Genomic DNA, 19,492 nt, shown 5'->3' with positions numbered 1-19,492 from the left:
TCAGAAGGTTGAGTATCTACTATTAAGCTCATCTCAGAAAAAAAATATCAACTATAAGTTGCCACTGCGCTATTTTTTTCCAAACACTGGAAGGCAAAAGCGGTTCCTTTGTCTGCAAATTATATCCAATCATATCATTCGTACTACAAATCGCAAACTTGTCTTCAGGTACAAACCGTGAAACTACCGAACTTTAACCTTCCCCAATCACACTACTTCACTAAAAGCATCCTTCTTTTTTTCAGGACAAAATTGCAGAAAATTGTCCTTACATAAGCCTCATATTTTTAACAGATTTGCTCCGAGACATGGTATAATGATGCATATGAATATTCCACGGTAATGGAATTGTGTTTGAATATATAATCTATTAACATGCCATCAGCTTGTCTTCTATTACAAGAATAATGAGTAAAATATAATATTTTAAATTCCAATGACATTTTTTGTTGACAAGATTCATTTGCATCAGAGGTCGGAAGAATCGTTTAGATTCTGCTTTACATTCATAATATCTAGTAGATTCTCCTTAACGTTCCAAAAGAAATTTCTAGATTCTTTAGCTGCACAACATTCTTTTAATGAACCTTGAATATTATATAACAATATATTGAAACAGAAATAATTTATATTAAATATGCACTCATGGTGGAGTAGTCAATAGTTGTTACCCCTTGTTTGGCAAATCAATTACAGAGGAATAACCCACTAAACTAAACATATCAAAGCATCCTTCATGCTGCCCTCTTTCTGCCAAAAGTGAATAATAGGTCATTTGTTCTTTCTCAACCTCTTTTTTTTTTCTCATCAAATTAGACAGAGTAAGAGAGAGGAAAAAAAGACATTTCATGGAAGGGTAGGTAATTGAACAAGTGATTTGTGTGAAAGTTTAGGAAATTGAACAAGTGACTCAAAGCCTTTTATACGGACAGGTCTGTACTTGATGTCAGATAGAGCTGAGTGATCTAAGACAAATAAGTCAATTTTTCCATTTTTCTTTCAAAATAGAATGTTGGGAATCAAAAGAGAAATGATTTATTGCTCTAGCTTATGCATCGTAACGTATCGTTAATATTTGCAGGCAGGGTCTGAATTTTTTGATAAATTTGTCAATGATGTTTGGAAAAGAATCAAACAAGTATCACCCAAGCGTTTTCAGGCTCATGCTTCTCTCACAAGTATTATGATAGGAGTATGGTTTAACTGAAAATACTGAATGATAGATGGAAACAAGGGCCGACTTGAGGATAAACTCGACAATCATTAGATTATATATTTACACGTACGCATAGATTCTTATATTTATTTTATACACTTTTAAATATTTTTATATAAATTTCAATATAATTATTTAATAATAATTATTCAACTCATTTTCATATGAAAGCGAGGGTCTTAGACTCCGCTTGAATGTTGTATATAAATTCATTATTTTATTTTATTTTTTATCATTTAACGTTCTGACGCAGTGACAGAAGTAAGGAGCTAAAACCCAAATGATTTAATGAGCTATCACCTTCTTATATCACCTGGTTCATAAGTCGCATGTTCATAAGTCGCATGAACGTGCTAGGTGCATTCATCAAACCAAATGGTACAACTAGCCACTCGTACAAGCCTTCCTTAGTTTTGAAGGCTGTCTTCCATTCATCTCCCTCATTAATTTAAACTTGATGATAGCCATTTTAAGGTCGATCTTAGAGAAGACTTTAGACCCTGATAACTGATCCAACATGTCATCGAGCCGAGAAATAGGAAATCAATATTGAACTGTAATTTTATTGATGGCTCTGTTATCCATGCACATCTCCAAGTTTCATCTTTCTTTGGAACCAATAAGGTAGGGACTCCGCAGGGCTAATACTCTCCCGAATATGCCCCTTCTTTATAACTCTTCAACCTGTTCTTGGAGGATTTCACTCTCCTTTAGACTCATCTTGTAATGAGGCAGATTCGATAAATTTTAATCCAGGAATGAGATTAATTCGATGTTGAATATTCCACAAAGGTGGAAGCTTTGAAGGTTCCTCCACTACCCTAAGGAACTCATTCAGTAGCTCTTTGATGGGTGGTGGTAAAGATGGTGCATCCTTCACTATGCCTCTTGCTCTTACCAATAAAGCCAGTGTACCTCCAGATTTCTCAACGGCGCCTGATAGCCTTTGTACCCTCATAAAAACAGCAACAGTAGTTTTTCCTTCCACTTTAGAATGTTTCGCAGAACTATAAGGCAAAATGGTAATCTTCTTTCCATTCTATATAAATATGTATGAATTCTCCTTTCCCTTATGCAATGCATCAACATCAAACTGTCAAGGTTGACTTAACAAAATTTCACAGTAATTCATATCCACAACATTGCAATTAATAGATTCAGTGTAAGATTTACCAATCGAAATAGGCACATTACAGATTCTGTTGACTTTAATTGTCGGACCTTTCTTAATCCACCCAACTTTGTATGGCGAAGGGTGAGGCTACGTAGGCAACTGCAGCTTCTCCACCAATTGCTTAGCTATCAGATTTTCACAACTGCAACTATCGATAATTATGTTGGGAAATCCTGAGATTATTGCAACCCAGTTGCGCAGCGGAAAAATAAAATCTCTCTTGATTTCCTTTCCCAGAATCCGAGTGCTTCGTTTAAATCATAAGATGAATATGAGACTAACCTGTTAATCTCGTAAGAAAGATACACTGGCGGACTGATGGTGCTGCCTTTTCAAACGAACACCCTCTATGGTATCCACACGAACGTCTTCTATCCTTCTAGAGTGCTAGCTCTTTCAAAGATGGATAGATCATGTGCTCCACAATCTGCAATCTTTTAGACTGAGTTTTCTCAAAACTTAACATCAACATACTCAATCTGTAGAAGGAGTATTTATATATCTCAGTCTTTTATTTTCACACAACTCCTTTTCCTAAAAAGAGTTGTATTTCTCCCACAATTCTTTTCCTAAAAGAATTGTACAACTCTTTTTCTAAAAGAGTTGTGTTCAGAACCCACTATCACAGTCTCACAGATACTCAAATATCTTTATGTGATAGAGTCCTTTATCTGTAACAGTTACAGATAGACTGCAGATCTTTTAAATATTATTATCTCATAATAATAAATAATTAATAATAATAACACTTTATCATTATTAATTAATATTAATAATAATAACACTTTATTATTATTAATTATACTAATGGGCTTTTAGCTCATTAATATAGCACATCAACAACGTTCTTGTGTGTGACCCAATAGGCTCATATTAATTGGCAATAGGCCCAGTCCAACAAGGCCTATAAATCATAAGTGGCCTCTAGCAAGACATTATGACTATCCAACTAATATGAGGATCAATAGTCCGATAAAACCTATTAAATAGAACATGTATTAATCCCTTTGTCTCACGATATCTAGTTTGAACATAAGTCATGGTCAATGTCAAACTTATAATGTTCAAACTTATGATTTCTCGATCTCTAAGTAGACTGATAAATTCAAATGATATTGATCACACTATCAATTCATTTGAACACGGCTATGCATTTCTCAGTCTCACTTATCGAGGGGCCCAGAAGATATCTCTCTCATAGAGAGGGACAAATCCTATCTTGATTGTTCATTTTCCTCTACATAATTTCTATTATGCCCAATCATAACCTTTATGATTGTCCGATTAAAGATAACGTTTGGTTATGTCAAAACATAATAGTCCTTATGTTGGAAACTATGACAATCTCAAATCAAAGGATTAAGACATAACTATTTTGAGATTCACTTATGACAATGACCCATGTAGTGATCTTAATGCGGGTCCATCCAATACTTTATTCTCCAACAAGTATTTATGATTATTGAATTATATCAACATATACATAATCATCTCATGATTATCAATCAATAACCATACCAGTTATATTTTATTATTATCAACATAATAATAAGTAACCAGGGATGATGATCATTATTATGTAACATGCAAACAAATAATAATGATAAAAACCTCTTTTATTAATAACCAAAATGACATACAAAAAGGTCCAAGATAATGGCCTAGGGCATATACACTAACAAATTAGTCTGCAAATCGCTTCTCCCATTCGATACTTTGCCTGAAAAATCTTCCTCCTTTGCATCTCATCCTCCTGTTTCGTCAAGCATAGAATTTTCTTCACCATATAGGTGACCTCTCCATCTTCAAAACCAGCAATAGATCCATCATCGTCGTCCACTTCCTCCTTAGATTCAACCACTTGCTCAACCACATTAACTTGTCGGCGATCATTATTAACTCATCTACGTTCTGGACAATTACTCGATTGATTACTAGGTTACCTATAGCGTTAATATATATCTCTTATTGGTTTCTAATAAGGATTAGTTTTGCCTCCTTTGTCTGCTGTAGTGGTGACTACTTTTCCCTTACTGTCTCTCATTTCTTCCACAGTATTATGAGAATTGCCAGAATTTACAACCCTAGAAGGTTGTCTGCTGTAATTATCTCTATACTGCTGAGTTCCTGTCGAACCAAAATTTTTGTAATTAAAATTCCAATTAGACTGATATCAAGGCTTCCAATCAACACGTTTTTTCGCTCTTTTTGCCATTTCAATGGCATCTGCCAAAGTGAAAATCATAGCTACTCCCATCATACAACGAATTTCGTAATTCAGACCCCTCTGATAATGAGCAACCTGCTGGGTTTGGTTCGCATAGTTTTCACACCTTGCCTGCAACTTCAAAAACTCCTCTGTATATTCATCCATCTTTCGACTTCCTTGAATACAATCATGATACCAGTTATACAAAATCTGAGCGTGATCACTAGGCAAGAATCGTTGTTCAATCATCTACCTCATTAACAGCCAGTTTCATATAGGTTCTAGCCTCCTACGATAATGTTTGTTTTGAACAGAATTTCACCATGTTGTTGTACCACCCTTTAATTTATAAGCTATAATCAGAACCTTTCAATCCTCTTCCACGTTCATAACTTCAAAGAACCTATCAACCTCCACTAACCAATCAAGGACAGATTCTAAATCCAACGATCCAGAAAAGTTTTGAGGGTCTATCTTTATTTTGTAACCTTCGTGATAATCCAATTGGAGATTTGCGGCCACAAGATTTGTGACCATAGGATTTAAAACTGGTTGTGGGCATTCGGCTGCAACGGGTTGATTGTTATCCTATTGTAGGGCTAGCTGTCTAATCAACTCTCTCAATTCTGCCAAAAATACCTCAATTGCAGCGAGTCGCGCTTCTTGATTAAAGAAAACTATTTTCTTGAATTCCCACATAGAAGCTTAAGGTTGTTGAGAAATTTTCCATGGATCTCAATCTCAATGGTGGGGATTTTGGAGTTCCTTGTCTTAGTGTTATTGGGATGGCTTTTGCTACCCTTGCACTATGGAATTGGTTGTGAAGAAGAAGATTAAATAAACTATATAATGCACTATTTGAAGCTTTTTATCAAAGTGGAAATCTTCTCCGTCAAGTTGATGGTGGTGTTTGGAGATTCAGAATGAAAAGAATCTTACAAATACTTCTAGTTCTCCTATTTTCATACTGCACGGAAAGATAATTTATTTATTTATAAAATTAATTTAATAAGCGAAACATTTTATATTTACGAGCTCTAAAAACATATAATTTAAATTCAAAACATATAATTTATATGAATTTAAACATATTTTTTTAAAAAAATAAAAAGAAATGATAATTACGTGTGAATTATTCAAGAATTTGAAAACTTTTTTTAATAGGTACTTTCATTGTGGCATAAATGGAAGGCTCATGATGGTGAAAATAGAGATGAAAATAGTTTCACTGTACAACAATCTCATCCTTTCCAAATTAAAAAAGAGCTTCATGCTTTCTTGGCAGATTTCAATGGAAAATCCCCTGATTTTCTTGTTATTGGATCTTACACTTCTTTGTCATTCAAAGTCTTGCTGAGGTACCATTCTCTTTATTTAATACATTTTTTTTCCATTGTATTTTGCCAAAAAATGTTATTTTGAGTTTAATATATTAGAAATTTTGTGGTAATATTTATCTAATTATGTGAAAATTAACGCAGACTTTAATTTCACATTGGAAAGCTTCTACAAGGGGAAGGAAAAATACAATGTTACAATATATCCAGAGGTAAATTATGCATTTATTGTTGCATTGCTAGTAATTCTTGATGAGAATGACACTCCCTAGCTTTTTCTTCATCTTTTTTTTTTCTTTTTCTTTTTTTTAAAAAAAATTTATCTTGAACATTTACAAAATATTTGTTTAAGAAATTAATTCTTGTAGGTTGTAAATAATTATGAGGAATAATATAATTATTGTGAATTACAATAAGTGCAAGGAGTTATTTCTTGGATAGTCTTATTTTATTTGGACCAATTTGTGCATTAGGGTAATTTTTACCTCAAATAATCTTGAAATATCACATTATTAAAAATCATGGTGGATTATACATAAAATCATAGTAAATTTCACTTAATAATTATGATGCTTTAATTTCCTATTAATTAATATATATACATTCAGCTCATATAAAAAAAATTTTCTTCTACCTTATAATTTTTATTTATTTTTACTTTTTTTATTATCTTAAAATTTTTATCTACTTTCTATTTTATACTATAATAATATATAAATTAATTATTATAACCTTATTTACTTTTATCTTATTTTGAAATAATCTCACAAAATATCTTTTATTATTTAATAAAATTTATTTTCTTTAAGATAGTAGGAATAGGGTTTTTTTTTCAAATGAAAATCATTATAATCTTAAATCATGTAGCAATTGGATAAGGGTAAGGCTTGACAAATTCAAAATCGATGATTATCTACATCCTCCCATTAATCTCTTCCACTAATTAAGTTCTTAATTAAACTTCCACCTTAGTTAGAGTGCTAACCTCATCTAATTGGATAACAAACTAAAGATAGAAAGTTGTGAATATATAATCTCAGTAATTAATAGCATAAACAACTCAACCTAAGTTTAAATTAATATACTTCTATAATTAGTATTCTTATTTTGTGTTTATCCAACTAATGTTTGCTGTGAGATTAGATCCATTTTTTATTTTATTTTTTTTTCATTTCATTTATCATTAAGAAAATATTAGTTTTCTTTTTAAACTTTACTCTTTTTTTTTTAATTATTCCCAATACATTTAACTATTAGTCAATAATTAATATTTATTTTTTATTTTACTTGATGTCAGATAGAGCTGAGTGATCTAGGACAAATAAGTCAATTTTTCCATTTTTCTTTCAAAATAGAATGTTGGGAATCAAAAGAGAAATGATTTATTGCTCTAGCTTATGCATCGTAACGTATCGTTAACATTTGCAGGCAGGGTCTGAATTTTTTGATAAATTTGTCAATAATATTTAGAAAAGAATCAAACAAGTATCACCCAAGCGTTTTCAGGCTCATGCTTCTCTCACAATTATTATGATAGGAGTATGGTTTAACTGAAAATACTGAATGATAGATGGAAACAAGGGCCGACTTGAGGATAAACTCGACAATCATTAGATTATATATTTACACGTACGCATAGATTCTTATATTTATTTTATACACTTTTAAATATTTTTATATAAATTTCAATATAATTATTTAATAATAATTATTCAACTCATTTTCATATGAAAGCGAGGGTTTTAGACTCCGCTTGAATATTGTATATAAATTCATTATTTTATTTTATTTTTTATCATTTTACGTTCTGACGCAATGACAGAAGTAAGGAGCTAAAACCCAAATGATTGAATGAGCTATCACCTTCTTATATTCCCATGTAAAAATTTTAATGTTCAAATAAACCGCCAATATCCCATCTTATATACAATCCACCAAAAAAAAAAAAAAGATAAAAAAAAAAAGAAACTCATTCGAGAACTCATTTTCAGGGCTCAACTTCACCATTTCTCCTCCTCTCCCTGGTAGCCATTTTCTTTCCATATCTCTCAAATATGTCTGCCAAATCGACCAACCCTGCCTCTCTCAATTTCTTCCCTATTTCTTCAAACATAATTACACCTTCCTCATTTGAATGATAATGCAAAAACTTATTGTAATCAAATCTAGGCACTTCAAGTCCTCCTTTCATTGTCCTCTCCACGTACTTGGTAGCTTCTAATGACTTCCCAGCCTTCACCAATCCTCCAACAAAAATGGTATCAAAATTCACAAGTGGGTCTCGTCCCTTCCTTCCCCTCTTCCCCAGATGCCCTTGCAATAGCATAATATATGTGTGCATTGTAGGTTCGCACCCTCTCTTTATCATCTCTCTAAACACTTGCGTAGCTTCACTTGCTCTTCTCAGCCTTAGTAGTCCCTTAATCAACCCATGGTACACACTGATATCTGGCCTGTCGATACTCTCCGCTACGATATAGGCTTCGTTTACCCTTCCTCTAGCTAAAAGGCCATAAATTAGTGAGCCTATTGTCAAATTATCTGCTTCAATCCCTCTCTTGGACATTTCATCAAACATCATCTTCGCTTGAGCAATCTTGCCTCTTTTACACATCCAATCCATTACGAGCCTGTAAGTAGAAAGACCCAAATCATCCATTCTTTTCACTCTCATCGTTTGGAACACCTTCATAGCCTCATCATACTCGTTCCTCTTGAAAAATGTCTCCATCATTTTCTCAAATACATCGATCCCTGGCTCGAAACCCTCATCTACCATCAAATTCCACAGCTTTGAAGCCTCGATCATATCACCCACATCGCAGAACCCCTTAACCAACAAGCCATAAGTAACCCCACTAGGTTTAATACATTCCTTCAACTTCATAACCACGAATTTTGCCTCCTCAACAAGCTTACTTCTACACAAACTCTCCACCACCTTATTTAACCTCTCCACACTATACTCACACCTATACCCATTCATCAAGTGAAAAAATTGCACGCATTTCTTCAACTCCCTGGCCGCAGCCAGAGTTTTCAAAACAATAATAAAAGTTTTATCATTAACCAAACCAAGATTGCCCATTTCTTGAACCGTGTCCCAGAAGAGATCAAGGTTTCTTGATTTACCAATAACGTCTAACATCTTGTTGAATGAGACAGAGGTGTGAGCGAATTGCGAGTGAGCTGTTTGCTGTATGTACTGAAAGAAGCGGTAGACGGGGCGCCAGGAGTATGGGAATTTGTTACAGACTTGGAGGAAGAATTCGTGGGTAATGTGGAAACCGCAAGAGGAGAGTTTAGAGTGAAGTCTGGAGTCTTCAGAGTACTGCTGTTGGTAAAGGATGGTACAGACTCGGAGAAGATGGTCTGGATTAACTGGAGATGGCGGAGGAGGCAGCGGCTGATTTGACTCGGTGGTTAAGAGACGGAGGTGATGGTGGCGGAAAATAGAATCAAGGGCAGCTGTTGTGAGAGAGAAACGTCTGATTAACATTATAATTTGAGAGAGAGGGCGAGAGAACAGAGGTGCCCGACCCGAGTTCAAAAACAACGCAGGTAGGATTTAAACGACACCGTTTAAAATTTGGTGAATTACAAAAAGAAGATAAATAATGTTATTATTAATAAATTGCTCTCTTTATTTTTTGAAAAATTTATTAAAAGGTTCTTAAGTTTTGATTTGGTTAGACACTAATCCTGCCTTTATCCATTTATCTAGTAATACTTAATAAAAATACTAAAATACTCTTAAAAGAAGAATGATATTTTTATCTATTTTTCAGGAAATATTAATAATAAAAATTTTTTTGAGCTAACTATATGCTTGAAATTTGATTAATGGAATATGCTGAATTATATTTATAATTAAATTTTAATTTAAATAAATTATTTATAATAATTTTAGAATAAAAATGTCTATAAATTATTTATTTATTTTAAAATTAAATTATATAGTAATATGTTTGAAATATATTTTGGTAATATTATAGTAAAAATGAGTTAATATAATTTATTATTTACAAATAATCTAATGCCGTTTAGTCATTTTAATGGTAAATATACTTATATATTAACTTTTAACTGATGTGTTTATAATTCACTTATAAATATTATAATTAAAATTTTAAATATTTTTTTAATTCAAAACAAAGTATTTACAAGTTAATTTTTGTAGCCAAGTTAATATTAAAAGGATATGTTTAATATAAAAAAAAATCGAAAATATTCCTAAGCACACTTCAAATCTGATTAAATTTCTATTTATTTTATAGAAAATATTTTTTATATTTTTTTATGTTTAGAGCATTTAAAAAATTTACTTAATAAAAATGTTTTTTTATCAAATGAAAAAATAAACTATTTTTAAAAAAAAATTAATTTTCACATTTTAATATTTTTTTTAAAATCTCTATATATAAATTTATTAATAAATTTTATTTTTTAAATTAAAAGTAAATAATAAAAAATAAATTATATTACTTAAAAGTATTTTTATAAAAAATATTTTATGAAATAAAGGGAGCCTAAATAAGAAAAGAAAATCTCATATTTACTAACAGGACTAATCACTCCGATTTTTTTTGGATTTTACCAACAAAGATTTTGAAACAAGAATAATTCCGTGCAGTTTTCCTGGAACTCACTTGAACCAGCCCCAAAAGATATGGAGTCAAAATAATAAATCTTACTTAAATCTTTATTTCGTTCAAATATCTTATTTTTTGAAAATAAAAAAAGGTACACTTTTAAAGAATTTATTTATTATAAAATATGATATAATTGTGTTTTATAAAAATGATAAAATATAATAATATTAATGATATAAATTTAAATGTAATAAATTTATAAATCCAATCAAATTTAATCAGGGAAGTAGAATTTGTCAAGTTCTACTTAGATAAGAGACTTCAAGAGAAATAATTTTAAAAAAAGTTAATTTAAAGTGTGAATTAAATAAGAGTTTTTTAACATTTTTTGAAAAGTATTATTTTTTTAATTTACTTACCTCAATCGAATAACACCTATCTTCACATGAATACACTTAAATATCATCTAAAATAGAAAATATTTTTAAAAATATAATTAATTTTTCTCAAGAAAATTGGATGGAAGTTGCTAATGAGCTAAAATCATTGATGAGGGTGAACACATGCACCGAGCAAATCTTAAGGAGGAATTAAAGCAAGCAGATATTTAGGATTTAGGACGGTGGAAGCTAGGCTGGAACCCTCACCTGCCAAAGTGTTTTTTTTTTTTTTTTTTTTTTGAAAGCAACTTGCCAAAGTATTATATTCTCTGCATGTATTTTCTTCTAAAATACTTAGCAAATTTGAGTTTAATAAAAAATGTAGAAACAAAAGATAAAATAGAAAAAGTTATTCGTAAAGGTACTGAAAATTTTCAAAGTATTTATTTTATTGAACAAATAATAATAAAAACTATTTAATTAAATTGAAATAAATGAAAAGAAGGGGTTAAATATGGTTAATTAATATCAACGATTTAGTTAAAGAAAATAACTAATAATTGAGTAATTCATCTTTATTGGAGCTTTCATGTTTTTTATGATTATTTTAGTTAAAGAAAATAACTAATAATTGAGTAATTCATCTTTATTGGAGCTTTCATGTTTTTTATGATTATTTTCTTTTTAATTTAATTTATTTGTAGTGTATTCTTTTCGTTGTTAAATTAAATATGATTGTAAAATTATTAATGGAAATTTAAAAAAAAAATTGAAAAACTCCTTTTTCTCCTTTTATGAATGAAAGATTTCATTCAGACATATTTATTTATGTACCTTTTTCTTCTAACAGGAGAATCCATATTTATAAATGTCACAACTGTTAATGACTCATCACCAAATTACAATTTGCCACGTTTCTTCCTTCTTGTTCGTTATTTCCTTCCCTTAACGTTGCTTACCAGAAAAGCCAACTAACATCTCCTTCATTTTCCTCCCCTTTCTCTTCCGAAACCCAAACAGAAAAGCTCTTCCTTTGCTTGTTTTCAGCTCGTCAATTTCTTATCTAACTTATCTAATTATACTCTTTGACAAAACCCCAAAATGGGAAATGCCCTGAGGTTCCTCTATCAACATTGTCACGAGCCTACTATAACAGGGGACTCTGAATCGTTGGGACCCCACGGCGTGTCTGCGTCCACCGTCGGCGTACCAGCTCTTGCCCAAGATTTGTTTCAATTTGAGACCACCTCTCAGGTATTCTTTTTCTGTCTTGTTTCTTTGTTAGATTTGAGGACCCTTTAGAAAATTTGGCTGCAATGTTTGACTTTGGTCACATATGGGTCATTCTGCAAGTCTTTTGAGCTAACTAAATCTCATGGCTAGTTTACTTCCAATCCTTTGAAGTTAAATGAAGTTTCTGGGTTTTGTTTTACAAGGTCCCTGAAGGACTCGGTGAACATGTTGTCTCTTCCAAGAAGGCTCAAGCTAATTGGTAATTATTGCCACAAATCTTTCTGTGCTCTTTCATGATGACTAATTGTAATATGAAGAATTTATTTTCATGAGTTTCACTAGGATTTTCAGAAATGCAAGAGAATTGTCTCTAATCTTTATCTTGTTTTTATGATCTTTCTCAATTTTGGAAATCTGTGAAGGTATAGAAAGCTATTAGAGGCATGGAGGGAAGCAAAACCTCCACCAAAAACACCAGAAGAAGCTGCCAGGCTTGTTATTCAGACATTGAAAAGGCATCAAAAGGCAGATGTTGAGGTAAAATTTGAAAACTTCATTACAGGGATGATCATGAGATATTGCTTCAAATAATGCAAGAGAGGTTGTTTCTTGTTTTGTTTATAGGGCTTGTTGTCTTTCTATGGTCTCCCACTTCCTCATACTCTTGTTGCACATTCTACTGGTGTCCCAACAACATTGCCTGATGGGGTGAAGTTTGAGTTGCAGACTTTACCGGTTATGACAAAACCCCTCTTAAACTCCTGAAATTTTATAGCCATCTTGAATTTGAAAGTGGGTTTGTTCTGATAAAAACATTTGATTGGATTCAGGTGGATGCAAAAGCTGTGTCTGATGGAGACACAATTTCTGTCTATGTTAACACTGCTGATCCAAGGGAGTCATCCTGTGTTCCAGGGGATGTTCAAACGGCAGCTGTTCAAAGGTCGAAAGCAAGATCTGAAGGGAACTATGAGAGAGCAGATGCACTCCACAAGAAAATTACAGACTCCGGATATCGGTTGGTTATCTATACACCATCATTTCAATTCTGTTCAAATCATTGGTTGTGATTCTATTCTTCTTACAGGGTAATTAATGTTGAAAACGAGGAGATCCTTGCTCGAAAATATCGGATTCGACTAAGGTAACAACATCTACTTCTTGCAAGAACATTGTCCTAAATCTTGGTGTCTCACATTAGAGATTAATTGTTATTGGATTGGAGAGAATGTAGTGGAATAGATGCACCGGAGAGTTCAATGCCATATGGAAAAGAGGCAAAAGCAGAGCTAGTTAAGCTTGTTCAGGGCAAGTCTCTCAGAATCTTTGTCTACAACGAAGATAGGTATGGCCGCTCTGTTGGGGATGTGTATTGCAATGGTATCTTTGTACAGGTACCGCCTTTTAACTCAAACAGATCTTCTTGAATCCTAAGTTGAGCAAGAACATTATATATTGCTTTGTCTCTGACAGGAAGTCATGCTAAAGAAAGGGTTTGCATGGCATTATACTGCTTATGACAAACGCCTCGAACTGGCATCGGTAAGTACAACGTGACATCTTTGCTCATTCCTGCACTTCCAACAGCATCGTAGCTGCGATTTAAAAATATTATAAAGAAAATTTAAATTTTCTCTCATAATAATATATTTTAAAAAATAATCTATTTTATGTTTCATAAAATTATAAATTTACGAATAAATAAGTAGATAACAGCGGCAGAGATAGATGCAGTGTTGTTATTAACTGTTTAAGGCAGCAATTTACGGCCACTTTCTTAGACTCATTTTTGTAATAGTGTTCCTTGTGCAAAGTGTAAACCTTTCTTGGTCTAAACTTTGATTAGTGGGAGAAAGCGGCTCGAGCAAAACGAGTAGGCTTGTGGGCTCAATCGAATCCTGAGAAGCCATGGGAATGGAGGAAGGACAAAAGGGAAGGCAGATGAACTTTTCCTAATTGACCATGCAGGCAAATGTGTGATGCATTTGCAATACCACTATACCAGGACAGTGATGACCTGCAAGTTGTACTCAAGGCAGAAAACTGCTAGAACGTAGAAGACAAGGCACGCATCTTAGAAGCTTTACCTGCAAATAGCTAGCCAATATTATTTATTCATGTTGTAATTGATTGAGTCCTCTGTAAAAGATTTGAACTCCTCATTGATATATTTGCTAGAATGAATGTATTAGGATTACTGAGAGTTAATTATTTCAAAAATTGGTTTCGTTATGATCTTTGATCTACTGGTTATTGAATGTTCATGATTCTAAGTAAAGGTTCCTCAATTCTCCTTTTTTTCCACTTTCTTTCTCTTTATTAACTGATATTTTCCCTTCTTCTTTTTTTCCACTTTCTTGGTTTCCAAACAACCTCTTAACCCTCAATTTCCGCATTTCTTGAGCTAAAATTAGTGCAAGACATAACATAATTGCAATTTAGTGAAGATAAATGCTGAAGAAATTATCCAGTAACCATGAAGACACTAACTCATAGGGTAGCACTTCTTAGAAAAGGGAAAAAGGGAAATTAAAACCTTTTATATATATATATATATAATTATGATTTTATCCATTTTTATTTTAAAATTTATAATTTAATTTATATCAAAATAATATATTGTTAACCAAATAATTATAATTTTCAGATATTTTAGAGAATAGCAACATAAAAATTATATTATCTGATACTTTTTTGATACAATATATGTTTTTTTTTAACTTTTCCTCTATGTTAGCTCTTAATTGCTGTAAATATGGTTTTGATATCACTGAATTAAAATTTCTTAGTAATTTATAAGTATTAGATTGTAATACATTATGAGTCTAATGATCAAAATATTTATATTACAAATAAAACATCAGTGTAAATCATTATAACTCTCGTCCCATTTAAAATTTTGATAATTATATATATATTCTGAATTTAATTTACTAATTAAATGGGATTTTCTTATTTTATAAAAAAAATCATATAGTAAATCTAGTATGAAAGGATATAGCTCAAGAAAAACGAAAATTCTCTCCAACATTCATTCAATCTGAACGACCATAGAATTCGTTTTCAAAAAAAGCAAAAAAGATTCAGAAACTACAAAAAGGAAACAAAATTCCAACATTCAAATCTCCATTAAGTTGCAGGGAAGAAAACAAATTGGTGAATCCAATACAAGAACCCACAAACTCGAAAGAAAATGGAAGAAAATTCTCAAACATAACCTTTACTAGTTGGAATAAGGTTGATTAGATCTCGCTAGAAGTTATAACTAATAATGTTTGACTAGTTGAAATAGGGCTGATTAGATCTCGTCAGAAATTTTAACTAATAATGTTTGATTAAGATGAAATTTAGAGAACAAAAAGCTATAAGCCAAAATCTTTGATTGAATTCTTAAAATTGAAAAGTGTTTCAAATAATAGAAAAAATGGCTATTTATAAGAACAAAAACTCTAATATAAAAAATTATGAAAAAATCTAAAAAATTAATAAAAATATAAAATTAACCCTTTAAATGATGAAATTTTCACTTTGAATTTTGTGACAAGACCTTCGTCACTGTAACGACCCGAAAATCGGACCGCTACCGGCGCTAAGATCCAGATCGGTTTAAGGCCGCCGAGACCCGTAGCAAGCCTGACATGCAACCTGTAAACCTATTTAATCCCATACATGATCAACAATCATACATAAAAATTTAAAACTTTTCTTTCATACGTTTCCTCATACACCAACTCAACCTGTACATAAACATAACTATAAACATTTGATCCCTCAGTGGGACCTCATCAATGCCCCCAATGGGTGGCATAACATATGGTGAGTCGGTTAAACATCAATCATCAATAAACATTAAGATCATGTGTCAAAAAGGGATTACAATATACTATGGTCAAGCACACTTCTAGACTTCAACATCATTACATTACATATCTATACATCATTATACAATCTGTCATGTCCACATTCTAACTATTACATACATAAGACTTCATTACTCTTCTTGACTTCTCTGTCTAACCCGTACCTGCAAACCTGGGGAATTTGGGAGAGGGGTGAGCTACTAGAGCCCAGTGAGCAGAATCATAAAGCATTTAAAACACATGCTATCATGGAATGCATCACATCACAACTAATCATATCAAGGATGAACTTGTCACCATTTAGCCCTCTACATATTCCAATCATGTCAGGGGCGTAGTGCAGGCCACACCTGGTCTTTCTCTTATATATAACATAACATACATAATTCCATGGTGCCGGGGGCGTAGTGCAGGCCACGTCCGGTCTTTCTCTTACATAGTGCCAGGGGCGTAGTGCAGGCCACACCTGGACTTCCATATCATATCATCATGTCATAACATATGAGGGCTAATGGATCATTCAACATTCATCCACATCAACAACATATTATGCAATGCAACATATTCGTGATTTCTAATGCAACAACCTAAAATATTACATGGCATCCGTGATGCATGAACATGCTCAAGACTAATTCATTTATTTAAAAGCATAAGAGTTATTCCACTCACCTCTGGCTAGCTCTGACACTGACAGAAGCAGCTGACTCACTGCTGAGGTCCTCGGTTCCTCGGGTCCGAACCTACACAGGTGGACTGAAATGAGGGACCAAACAACTAGAACATAACTCTAAAAATATCCCCCAAAAACCCCCTAAAACATCTCAAAACATCCATGCAAGAACATGCAAAGCAAGGCTGGACAGGGCACTTTCGGCGGCAGGTTCGGCGGCCGAAAGTCCCTCCAGAGCCGAAAGTCAGGCAGGTTCGGCGGCACCTTCGGCGGCCGAAACTCCCAGACAGAGGCGAAACTCATGCATGTTCGGCGGCACTTTCGGTGGCCGAAACTCCCAGACAGAGACGAAAGTCTCCTTTCGGGGGCAAGCTTCGGCAGCCGAAGGCTGTCTCCACAAGAGGGTTCGGCGGCCGAAAGTCCTTTCGGCTGCCGAAGCTGGTTTCTCCCAAAAGGCAGAAACTAGGTTCAAACATGCACAAATGCCTCCAAACTCATACCATCATGCATTTAGCTCAACCAAAACATGCATACAAGCTCCTAGGGGTCACAAACTACTTTAAACCCCAACTACAACACATCAAACACACATTGCTCAAAAACTCATCAAACCCATAAACTCAACATAAGCTTACTCATGCACTTTCTACCCCATGAACTTCATAAAACTTACTTAAAACATAAAATAAGCTATAGATCGACTCTTACCTCTTGAAGATCGAGAGTAGAGGCGACCAAACTTGGAGTTGGGAGAGATTTGAGTTCTTGAACCTCAAAGCTCCAAAACTTTGCTCAAAAGCTCAAATCTTCAAAACAAAGTTAAAACAAATGAAAAACTTGAAAGATCTAGAGGAAAAACATCAAAGATTGGTGAGGGACGGCGGAGAGCTCACCTTGGCCGAAAATGGGAAAAAAGCTCGCTCGTTTTCGGCTAAGGGACCCTTTTATAGTGGCTGGCCAGGCCACGTTCGGGGGCCGAACGTGCCTCCGCATGCATGCCATGTTCGGCGGCCGAACCTGGACTTCCCTCACTTATGCCTTCGGGGGCCTAAGGCACACCCGAAATGCCTGCATGTTCGGCGGCCGAACTTGAGGTTCGGCGGCCGAACCTGGGTTTTCCTCCAAGGTTATTTTCATGCAAAAACTCATTTCCTTTTCATTTAAAATCATGAAAAATATTAAAACATTTCATGAAAACATGGTTTTACCCTTCTAGAGGTCTCCGACATCCGAGATTCCACCGGACGGTAGGAATCCCGATACCGGAGTCTAGCCGGATATTACATTCTCCCCCCCTTAAGAACATTCGTCCCCAAATGTTCCTCAACTAGCACATAGCATGGCATACATATAACATACATACAAAGCACATAAAACTCACAAGGAACTAACCTTAGAAAAGATAAGGGTACTGCTGGAGCATGGACTCCCGTGTCTCCCAAGTGCATTCTTCCAAATTGTGGTGGTTCCACAGGACTTTCACCATCGGAATTTTCTTGTTTCTTAGCTTCCTGATCTGGGTGTCTAGGTTCCGTACTGGCTGCTCAACATAGGTGAGATCCTCTTGGACCTCCACATCAGGCTCACTAAGAACCTTGCTCGGATCTGACACAAACTTTCTCAACATTGAAACATGGAAAACCAGATGGATTCTTTCCATTGAAGCAGGTAAATCCAGCTTGTACGACACATTCCCAATCTTTTGCAAGACTTCAAATGGTCCGATGTATCGTGGGGCTAGTTTACCTTTCTTCCCAAAGCGAACCACTCCTTTCATTGGAGACACTCTGAGCAATACCAGATCCCCCTCCTGAAACTCTATCTGTCTTCTGCGGATGTCTGCATAACTCTTCTGTCTGCTTGCTGCAGTCTTGATTCTCTCTCTGATTATGGGTACCACCCTGCTGGTGATCTCTACTAGCTCAGGCCCTGCCAAGGCCTTTTCTCCAACTTCCTCCTAGCAAACAGGTGACCTGCACTTCCTCCCATATAAAGCTTCATATGGAGCCATCCCAATGCTAGCATGATGGCTGTTATTGTAGGCAAACTCCACCAAGGGTAGATGCTGCCTCCAAGAACCGCCAAAGTCCAGCACACACATTCTAAGCATATCCTCGATAGTCTGGATGGTCCTTTCGGACTGTCCGTCCATCTGGGGTGGAAGGCAGTACTGAAATCCAATCTGGTACCCATGGTATTCTGCAGACTCCGCCAAAACCTGGAGGTGAACTGGGGCCCTCTATCTAACACTATTGAAACAGGAACCCCATGCAGCCTAACTATCTCATCAACATACACCTGCGCCAACTTGTCCACAGAATAGCCACTCCTGACAGGGATGAAGTGAGCAGATTTGGTGAGTCTGTCCACAATCACCCATATGGAGTCCAATCTGTTGGACGCTGCCGGTAACCCCACTACGAAGTCCATAGCTATATTCTCCCATTTCCACTCTGGAATAGATAGCGGGTTAAGCATCCCAGCCGGCTTCTGATGTTCCAGCTTCACCCTCTGACACACTTCGCAGGCTGACACAAACTGTGCCACTTCTTTCTTCATAGCTGGCCACCAATAAACTTTCTTCAGATCTTGATACATCTTGGTGGCTCCGGGGTGAACGCTGTATTTTGCATTATGAGCCTCTCTCATAATGTCTCCTTTTAGCCCTATGTCATCTGGTACACATAGTCTGCTCCCATAGCGGAGGACCCCTTTGCTGTCGAATCTGAACTCACTATCTTTGCCTGACTGAACAGTCCTGGCAATCTTTACTAACTCTGGGTCCTCATGCTGTTTCTGAGCCACCTGCTCCAGAAAC

At 34.4% G+C, this 19,492-nt stretch overlaps 2 protein-coding genes and 1 pseudogene across 4 annotated transcripts; 2 read left to right on the top strand and 1 right to left on the bottom strand.

Moving 5' to 3' along the window:
• Positions 1–5,327: 5,327 nt before the first annotated feature.
• LOC110624950 lies at positions 5,328–6,208 on the top strand (annotated as a pseudogene).
• A 1,572-nt stretch (positions 6,209–7,780) lies between these two features.
• Positions 7,781–9,460, bottom strand: LOC110624500 (putative pentatricopeptide repeat-containing protein At1g26500). The gene has a single exon (XM_021769680.2). The coding sequence runs from the start codon at positions 9,433–9,435 to the stop codon at positions 7,924–7,926; it is 1,512 nt and encodes a 503-aa protein (XP_021625372.1). The 5' UTR covers positions 9,436–9,460; the 3' UTR covers positions 7,781–7,923.
• A 2,318-nt stretch (positions 9,461–11,778) lies between these two features.
• On the top strand, positions 11,779–14,381 carry LOC110624377 (staphylococcal-like nuclease CAN2). 3 transcript variants are annotated; one of them, XM_021769474.2, is made up of 9 exons: positions 11,784–12,162; positions 12,345–12,400; positions 12,564–12,678; positions 12,766–12,876; positions 12,972–13,159; positions 13,229–13,285; positions 13,376–13,535; positions 13,615–13,683; positions 13,988–14,381. In XM_021769474.2, the coding sequence occupies exons 1-9, from the start codon at positions 12,010–12,012 to the stop codon at positions 14,084–14,086; spliced, it is 1,008 nt and encodes a 335-aa protein (XP_021625166.1). In that variant the 5' UTR covers positions 11,784–12,009; the 3' UTR covers positions 14,087–14,381. The 3 variants fall into 3 exon arrangements, with proteins under 3 accessions (XP_043816583.1, XP_043816582.1, XP_021625166.1); XM_043960648.1 differs by lacking the exon at positions 12,766–12,876 and having other exon boundaries at positions 11,779–12,162; XM_043960647.1 differs by lacking the exon at positions 13,615–13,683 and having other exon boundaries at positions 11,779–12,162.
• The last annotated feature ends 5,111 nt before the right edge of the window (positions 14,382–19,492 follow it).

Source organism: Manihot esculenta, chromosome 10, assembly GCF_001659605.2.
Source record: "Manihot esculenta cultivar AM560-2 chromosome 10, M.esculenta_v8, whole genome shotgun sequence".
NCBI classification, from domain to species: Eukaryota; Viridiplantae; Streptophyta; class Magnoliopsida; order Malpighiales; family Euphorbiaceae; genus Manihot; species Manihot esculenta.
This window is presented reverse-complemented; position numbering and strand designations above follow the sequence as displayed.